The sequence below is a fragment of the Gracilinanus agilis genome, chromosome 3 (assembly GCF_016433145.1).
Source record: "Gracilinanus agilis isolate LMUSP501 chromosome 3, AgileGrace, whole genome shotgun sequence".
Lineage (NCBI taxonomy): Eukaryota > Metazoa > Chordata > Mammalia > Didelphimorphia > Didelphidae > Gracilinanus > Gracilinanus agilis.
Window position 1 is genome coordinate 9071844 of NC_058132.1, and position 8682 is coordinate 9080525.

At 53.8% G+C, this 8682-nt stretch overlaps 1 protein-coding gene across 1 annotated transcript; it reads right to left on the reverse strand.

The window, feature by feature from the left end:
• Positions 1–276: 276 nt before the first annotated feature.
• On the reverse strand, positions 277–8450 carry SLC27A5 (solute carrier family 27 member 5). Its single transcript, XM_044671017.1, has 10 exons — positions 7768–8450; positions 6555–6764; positions 4926–5084; positions 3886–4010; positions 3336–3530; positions 2941–3031; positions 2565–2763; positions 2282–2379; positions 1546–1676; positions 277–1419 (listed from the first exon to the last, which is right to left on the reverse strand). Exons 1-10 carry the CDS (start codon positions 8342–8344, stop codon positions 1243–1245), a joined length of 1962 nt encoding a protein of 653 aa, XP_044526952.1. The 5' UTR covers positions 8345–8450; the 3' UTR covers positions 277–1242.
• Positions 8451–8682: the final 232 nt, after the last annotated feature.

The window sequence follows — 8682 nt, forward strand, 5'->3', positions numbered from 1 at the left end:
TTCACCTCTTGAATTTTGAATTTGAACATCAAGCTTTCTTGTTCAGTTTTGGTCTTTTCCTCTTTCCTTTCCTTTCTTTTTCCCTTCCTTTCCTTTCCTTTCCTTTCCTTTCCTTTCCTTTCCTTTCCTTTCCTTTCCTTTCCTTTTCTCATCTTTTCCTTTGAAATCCTGACCTTCCATCTAGAATCAACACTGTATATTGGTTTCAAGGTAGAAGAGTGATAAGGGCTAGGCAATGGGTATTCAGTGACTTGCCCAAGGTCACAGAGCTAGGAAGTATCTGAGGTCATATTTGAACCCAGGACCCTAAAGTAACTTTCTACGATCAGTTTCTTTTTGTCTTTTGCTTTTTGTGATAGCCTGTTTTGTGACTTTTACCTTGATATTCAACTTGGGTTCTGTTCCTGAGTTGGAGAGGGTGCTATCCCAAATTTCCTGGGCTGGGGTTGCCTGTGCCTGGCTGCTGAGCTGGGCTTTACCAGTTTCTAGCTGCCTGGCATGGCTGTGTGGGGACTCAGAGTGCCTGGCTGCAGGACAAAGGAGCCTTGCTGGTAGCTTTTCTGTTAGTGGCTTTTCCAGGAGCAGTCTGAACTGAACTGGATCATACTCCTCTCTTACCCTGGGGAGACTAATCTTTCCTGTTGGTCTTCTAAGTTCTATTTGGCCTGGAAATGGTTTCACTGCATCTTTTTGTTGGCTCTACCATTCCAGAGTTCCTTTGGAGGTGGTTTTGATTTTATAAATATATAGTTGTTTGGAGGTGAATTTGGGAGAGTTTAGGCAGTTCCTGCCTTATCCCGTCATTGTCATCTCCATCCTCTTCTTCCTTATTCCTCCAAGTATTGAAGCATTAGATCATAAGCTTCTGAAGTCAAATACTGGTTTCATTTTCATGTTTGTCTCCATAGTGTTATCCCCAAGTGCTAGAAAGGTGGTTCTCGGGGGCTTTGGGGGGAACACGGGGAAGCTGTTACCTGACTATTCTCACCAGAATGCTGAGCAGAAAGCCAAGGATGCTAAATGTAGTGAAACAACCTCCTCCCCCATTCTCACCAAATTGACAAGGTCTGAGAAAAGTTGTCTTTCACCTTCTTGCCAAGAAAATGTTGAAGGACTCCTTGTTCCCCTCCCCACCTCCCTGAAACCACACCGAGATTGTCTGAGGTGTGGATTAGGGAGGGTGGACGTAGGAACCTTTGGGTTAAGGGCGAATGTGAATGCCTTGGGTTTTAGAGGCAGAAGTCACAGCCGGATGCTTCCATTCAAGATGGCATGATGCAGATCTGGGGTCAGTGGCTGGAAGGTTCTGGAGTTGTTGTCCAACACATACAGTGGGTCAGGAATTATCCTCAAGTCAAAACCCTCCTGAACCAACTGAAACTTAGTGAGCTTAAATGTGCCTGTACTTTCCAGAAAGTCCTGAAAGAAGGGAAAGATGATTCAGCGAGGGGGCCCTCAATCTCTGACCCTTAATCTCAGGCCCCCTTCCCTTTTCTTCTCCCATGATTTCCCAGGGTTTCCATTTCTCCCAGGATAGACATTCACCTGGATCCGAATGAAGCGTGGGACAGCATAGGCTGGGAGCTCCTTCTCAGTGAAGTGATATAGTTTCTGACCATCGAATGTTTTTCCAGGACTCAGCCGCACAGCTGCCACCCCAACCTTTCCCTCACAACCTGTGGGCATGAACTGTGTCATTGGAACTGAAGAGGGACTGGGGCAAAATGGCTCCCCACTGGTCCCCTTCTTCCTGCCCTTCCAAGCAGAGGCCAGGTCTAAGATTGTCGGGGCCCTGACTGTCCAGTTTGGGTCTTCACACTGTGGGGGGAGGATATGGCAGGAAAGCTTCTCAGCAGAGAGATGGACAATGGCCTCCAAATATCATCTCTTGGAATTGAGCTTTTTCCCTGATGTCATCATGACTCTTGAAGACAAGGAGTCCCCTCCAGGAGTCCCTCTTCCTCCCAAGAACAGGAGGTGAAGCCAGTGTCCATCCTAGTTCTATCATTCTTTGGCCCCCCAAAAATCACCTTCCCTTCTCTTCAACTGGTATTTTTCACCCAATCCAGACCAGTTGTTGGTATAGCAGCTTTCTGCCTTTACCTGTAATAGGTGGAGACCCTCTATGTCTGAAGGTGGCCAGGAGGGACACCTCCTGAGGCAGCCTTGGGCCAGGCTACAGCACAAGGCTCACCCACCTTAGTCCTATCTCCTCTTCTCCAAGCAACCCTGAGCTCTGGCTTTTGAGGGGATGGCACTCCTCCCCTCCAGACCTTCTCACCAGGTACTGGAACACCGTAGACATTCACCTCCTCCAGGAAGTCCACCAAGGACAAAACACCCTCCACCTCCCGTGTAGACACATTCTCTCCCTTCCAGCTGTGGGGGCACAAGAGAGTTTCTTTCTAGGTCAGTGCTACCGTGGCCCCTCAGGAGCTCCCAAGTCCCAGACCAGAAATCCCCTGAACTTGACATCTTCCTCAAGAGAGGAACAGTCCACCTCTTCCCATCAGAACCTGAAATCTTTCTCCCCTAACCCCAGTCCTAAAGGTCTTTCCTCTGACCGAAATGTGTCCCCAGTGCGGTCGTGGAAGTAGAAGAAGTCATCCGAGTCCCTAGACACCAAGTCCCCAGAATTGAAGTAAATGTCCCCTGGGCGCAGAACATCCCGGAGCAACTTCTTCTCTGTTTGCTGCTTTAAACCAAGGTACCCCGGGAAGGGATTGTACTTGGTGACCTGTGATACCAGGAGCCCTGTTTCTCCTAGGGAGAGAGAGAGAATGACAGGAGAGAAACAGAGGCAGGGAAGGCATTTGTGGGGAAAGGCTCTGGGCTTGGGAGTGAGTTTGGTGAGAGGAGCCTCTCGGCTGGGAGGTAGCTGTTCTCCTTCCCTCTTAACCCATCACCATGGCCCGCCCCGGCCAGCCCCAGCCCTCGTACCAGGCTCCACCGGGATGCAGCGTCCTTTGTCGTCCCGAATGGGCTTCTCAGTCTCAATATCAAACTGGATGATCTCATGAGGACAAAGCAACTAAGGGAAATAGGGAGAAAAGTTGTGGGTAAGGGAGAGAAGGGACTAAGAATTTGTTAAATGCCTACTCTGTGCCAGGAACTATGCTAAGTGCTTTGGGTGAGAGCTTGAGAAGGGCTCTTCCACGTTGGGAGGCACAGTGTCAGAGAGCGTGGTCCTAGAGGTCCTGGCACCTGCTGGATAAGGGTCAGAATTCAACGGCTCCAGGTTTCACAGACCCTCCAGGAGTGGGAGCCCAGAGCAGTCAGTCTGCCGGGGTAGGAGGAAAGCCACGGGGAGGGGGTGACGGAGCGGTTCTGCTCACCCGAAGCAAAAAGCTGCTCTTGCCTATAGATCCCACACGTCCCGGGTAGTTAAGGAGGCCAAAATTCCCCTCTGTGGAGCCATAGGCTTCGCAGATTTGAATGGGCCCAAAGCGCTCCAGGAACCGGGTCCAGATTTCTTGCCGAAGACCGTTGCCAATAGCCAGCCGGACGCGGTGCTCTCGGTCACAAGGTCGCTGTGGGAGACCGGCCCAAGGTCACCCAAGGGAGAGGAAGGTTCCTCTCTTGGGAGATTTGTGGCAGAAGGGCCACTCGTGGCTTTATTTGGGGGAAGTTCTCCCTCGGGCTACACAGGTGGCATCCTCTCTAGGGATTTGGGAATTTGGGGAAATTTGGGAAATTGGATGGGTTTATTTGGGGAAAGTTCTCCCTCGGGCTACACAGATGGCATCCTCCCGAGATTTCCCTTGAAGGAATCTTGCCCTGGGTTGACCAGGTCTCCTAGTCTGTCTCCCTAGACTTCATCTGGGGTTGGGAAGGAGTTTGTGTTCTCTATTGGGCAAACCTGGGGGGGTGGAGAATTACACTCACCTCAGGGGTGTTACAGAGATATCGAAGGAGTTCACCAATGTACTGAATGACCGTCACCTGATACTTCCGGCAGTCATCCCAGAAATTTGAGGCTGAGAACTTCGGGGCCAGGATTATGGTGCACCCTGGGCCAGCGATAAGGACTGGTCAGACGAGCAGCCTCGTGCTGGCTCTCCCAGCCCTCGGCACCCACCCTACTCCTGCGTTCCCAGACTTCTTAGGTCTGCGTATGGGGAGGTGAAGATTGGCCCACTCCTAGGAACAGCAGACTGGACCCCATGGAATCTGGGGCTCCGGGATCCCCCCGGACAGCTAAACCTTCTAGAGAGTCAGTGTGTCCATCCTACATGGAGGGGAAAGCAGCTCAGAGCAGAGACGGCCTCCCTAAAGTATCACCAGTGTCACCAAACAGCCAGAAAGACTACGGAAGACCAACACCCTAGCAGCCCTACCCGGTAGGCAGGGGAGGCAGCCCAGAAGGACCCAGATAATTGAGAGGAAGTGCCTAGGCTCACACATCGAGTCACTTAGGGCCTCTGCGTCTTGTCTCTCACTTAGTCTGGGAATTCAGGTCTTCCTTGGCTTCTCAGGCCTTAACTCGGGTCTGGAGACAGATCTCCTCCACCCCAAGTACAGGCGATGGACATAAAGGGCTGTGCGGGGCTTGAGGAAGGGGTCTCTGGCCATTGATCAAAATCAGGGACAATAACCAGTAAGGAGGCTGTGACAATATTCTGGCCTAGTCACAGATAGGAACAGGATTAGAATTCTAGAACTGCAACAGAATTTAGATACCGTCACATCTGCCTCTCATTTTGCGAATGGGGAAACTAAGGAAGTCCAAGGAGATGATTTTTCCAAGATCACATAGGCTTGAGTAAGCAGCCAGATCGGGATTCAAGCTCATGTCCTCCAACCCCAATCCCAGAGTCCTTTCTGCTAGGTCACGCCGCCCCTTGAGGACCCTGGAGGCTCTCATCCCTGCCTAGCAGTCATCCCAAAGTCTGCCGGGGAAGGCAACCACTCACTCATTTACTCACCTAGCTGTAAGGAGCCCATGATGCCAATTATCAAGGCAGCGGTATGGTAGAGAGGCAGAACCACATAAACGATATCATTCTTCCGGGCCCCACAAATTTTCAAGCCTGTCGCGAAAACTAGTATCCGCTCATGGGTAAAAATCACTGGCTTGGGGAAACCTGGTAGGGAGGGGATATGCAAAGAGAGAGAGCAATCCAGGCAGGTCACAAGCATTGATTAGGTTCCTAATGTATACCAGGCATTGGCCAAGCACTGGAGGCTTTGGGAGGATGGGAGAGGAATCCAAGGACGACATCCAGGTTTTGAGTCTGGAAGACTGGGAGAAGGGATGCTACTGACAGGGAAAGGGAAATTAGTAAGAGAGTAGGGTTCGAGCGGGGGCATTCTGGAGAGGTTAGGAATTTAAGGAGGTGGCCATTGAAAGGCAAGAGAGAGAGAAGGGAAGGGCAAGGGTGATGGGCACAGACAGAAGCAAGGGAGGCAGAATCAGGGGGAAGACTGTCACCGACTATCATCTCTAAGCCAGAGATCCTTAAATCCAGCCATCCTGCTCCCACCTCTCTGCTGACTTCCAAGGTCACATCTCCATTTGCCTTTTAGACATCTTGAACTGGATGTCCAATAGACAGGCTCCCTTCATGTTTTCTGGCACAAGAAATTCCATCTACTGACTCCTTTTGTGTCTTTTCTCTGGCTGTCCCCCCATAGCTGGAATCCTCTCCCTCTTCAGCTCCTCCTCCTGGCTTCCTTCACTTCTCTGGACAAGTGTCAAAGGCAGCGCAAAAGCTCTGGGGGCTCCAAGTCAGGAAAACTCAACAGCTTAAACTCAACATGCCCAAAACAGAAATTCATGATCTCTCTCTCTAACTTCCACATTAGAATAGCCCGCTGGGAGGGGGGGGGGGGAAGCAGAGATGTAGAATAGGGAGTCTCAAGTCTCTCCCTTCTCCACTCAATCTTTCCTTCAGCCCCCAAAGTGGCTTTCTAGGTCTGATCATGTCAATACCGTACTCAATAAACTCCAGTGGCTCCCTATTGCCTCTAGGAGCAAATACAAAATCCTCTGGCATTCTAAGTTCTTCTTAAGCTAGACCAGGGGTCGGCAAGGTATGGCTCTCGAGCCATATCTGGCTCCACATCCCGATTGGCCAGTCCGGGCAGAGCCCCAGGATGTGCCCCAGGGGGCCCTTCAACCCCAGCCCCATATTCCAGCGCCTTCTGCCTCCATCCTCCTTCTTCAGCAGGCATTTATGGCTCTCAGGGCCAAAAAGGTTGCCAACCGTTGAGCTAGCCTCTGCCCCCATCTTTCCAGTTTTCTTGTACCTTCCCCTTTCCCTCTTCCCCCTCCACCACACTGGTCTCCTTGTTATTCCACACACAAAACTCTTCTAGGCATTTTCTCCCCCTATCTCCCTTGCCTGGAATGCTCTCCCTCCTCGTCTCTGACTCCCAGCTTCCTTGACTTCCTCTAAGAGCGGACTACAACCCCTTCTTCCCAAAGCTCCCCAAACCAATGGGTGAGGGGAAGATGGATAGACGAAGGGTCAGGGGTTCAAGGGCTGGAAATTTAAGGTGATGGGGGAGGGGCGGGCAAGAGGATGAGTGTTGCTCAGAGCAGCCTTCCTCACCAGTGGTTCCAGACGTGTAGATAAATAGACTCCGGCTTTTAGGGGTGACTCCAGCTCGAATCTGGGGGGGCACTGGATCTGAGGAGGCTGCCTCTAGGAGGCCCTTCAGGGGCTCCACACCCTTCGTGGGTGACGTAGAGCTCAGGTAGAAGCACCGAATGCCCCTGGCCATCAGTTCCGGCAAAACAGCTTCCACAGCCTCCTGGAGCTCTAGAAAAGAAGGCAGTGTTACCAGGGAAACTGAGGCACAGAGTTGCAGCTAGAGAGACTCAGAGTCTGAGAGGATGAGAGACTGAGAGAGAGGAGGAGGGGGCAAAGAGACTGAGAGATCCAAAGACCCAGAAAGACCCGGAATCCCCGAGCTTGAAGGGACCTAACTGGCTCTCTAGTCCAACGTGTACCTGGAGAAGGGAGCCCTCCACAGCATTCCTGTCAAGGAGTCATCTGACTCTGGCTTGAATACCTCTGGGATGGGGAGCTCAGCACATTCCACTTGGGGACAACTTATGTGGTTAGGTGGTTTCTCCTGCAACCAGCTTCAAATGGTCTCTCTGCCACTCCCCCTCCCCCGCGCTCCCCCTCCCGTGTTCCTGGGCTTCTTCTGGGACCAATAAGGAGAACGTCTGTCCCATGTGACGGACACCCCTTCGAACACAGGAGGCGGGAAAGCCCTCGCTCCCCCGACCAAGGGATGCTCCGAGCTCCTTCCCCAGGAGGGAGGCCTGAGCGGCGGGCCCCGCGCGCAGAAGGAAGCGCGTTTGTTTTCACTTTAGGCTTCTGATTGTTTTCCTGCAACCTGTCTAAGTGGAAACGGGTTTGGCCGGACTCTGCGGGGGGAACCGCTCTCGGGCTGCTTCCTCAGTGGCTGGGGAAGGGCCGACAGGGAGGCGCAGAAGCTGGAACTCCGGAGCGGGTCAAATTGTGGTTAAACTAAAGGATGAAGCTGGAAGCTGCGAAGCCAGCCCCGGGGCCTCCCCGAGGCACCATTCGCCCTGCCCTCGGGCTTTCTCCCGCTCGCCTCCGGGGGCGGGACTCCGGGCTCTCCTCCCCGGGCTGTTCCGGGGCTTCCTGGCGCCCTTCTTAGGCTGGGCGGTTCCGAACTGAGGCCAGCCCGGCAAGGGGAGAGCCGGGGTCAGCTCCCGCCTCCCTCCCCAGACGGTCCAAGAAAGGGAGATGGGCAGAGCCCGAGGCAGGCAGGCGGGGACGGACCTACCTGGGTCAGCCACTAGGACGCAGCACCCCGAGCTGAGCACGGCATGCTGCAGGGGGGCCCCGCGGATATGGCAGTTGATCCAGGCGACCCGGCAGCCCAGCTTGCTGAGGCCAAACCAGAGGGTGAGGGCGGAGATGCCCTGCGGCCCGCAGAAGAAGAGAGCAGCCACGTCTCCTTCCTTCAGCCCCACAGACCCCTGCAGGGCTGCTCCCAGGGCCCGCGCCACTTGGCAGCTCCGGCGCTCCATCTCCCCCAGGCTCACCTGCCGGCCCGAGGCTGTGTCCACCACGAGCAGGCGGTCTGGATCAGCCCTGGCCCGGGCCTCCAGCACGTCCACAAAGCTCTTGTAGAGACACTTCTGGACCAGAGGGGTGTACAGGAGGTGGCCTATGTAGGCGAGATCTTCGGGCAGCCAGCGGACCCAGGCCGGGAAGCGGCGGGCCAAGCCGTCGGGGAGCCATCGAGGAAGCCACAGGACTAAGGCAGGTACCAGCCACAGCGCCTGCCACGGCCACGGGAGAAGCCACAGCACGGCCAAAGGCAGGAGAAGGAGCAGCACCTTTGGTCTGGGCCACATCCTTGACGGGCTCACCAGGGAAATGAGAACGAAAGCCCTGTGCACTGGGAGACAGAAGTTGGGCAGCCACCAATGATTAACTCAGTACCTCAAAGCAGCTGTCCTTGGACTCTGAAGGCCCTCCCCCTGCCTCTCTCTCAGCCTCTCTGTCTCTAGTTCTCTGCCTCTCTGTCCTTCTCCCTCCCTCCTCCCTCCTCCTCTCTCCTTCTCTCTCTGTCTCTATCTCTGTCTCTTTCTCTCTCTAGCTCTCTGCCTCTCTGTCCTCCTTCCCACTCCCTCCCTCTCTCTCTCTCTCTCTCTTTCTCTCTCTCTCTCTCTCTCTCTCTCTCTCTCTCTCT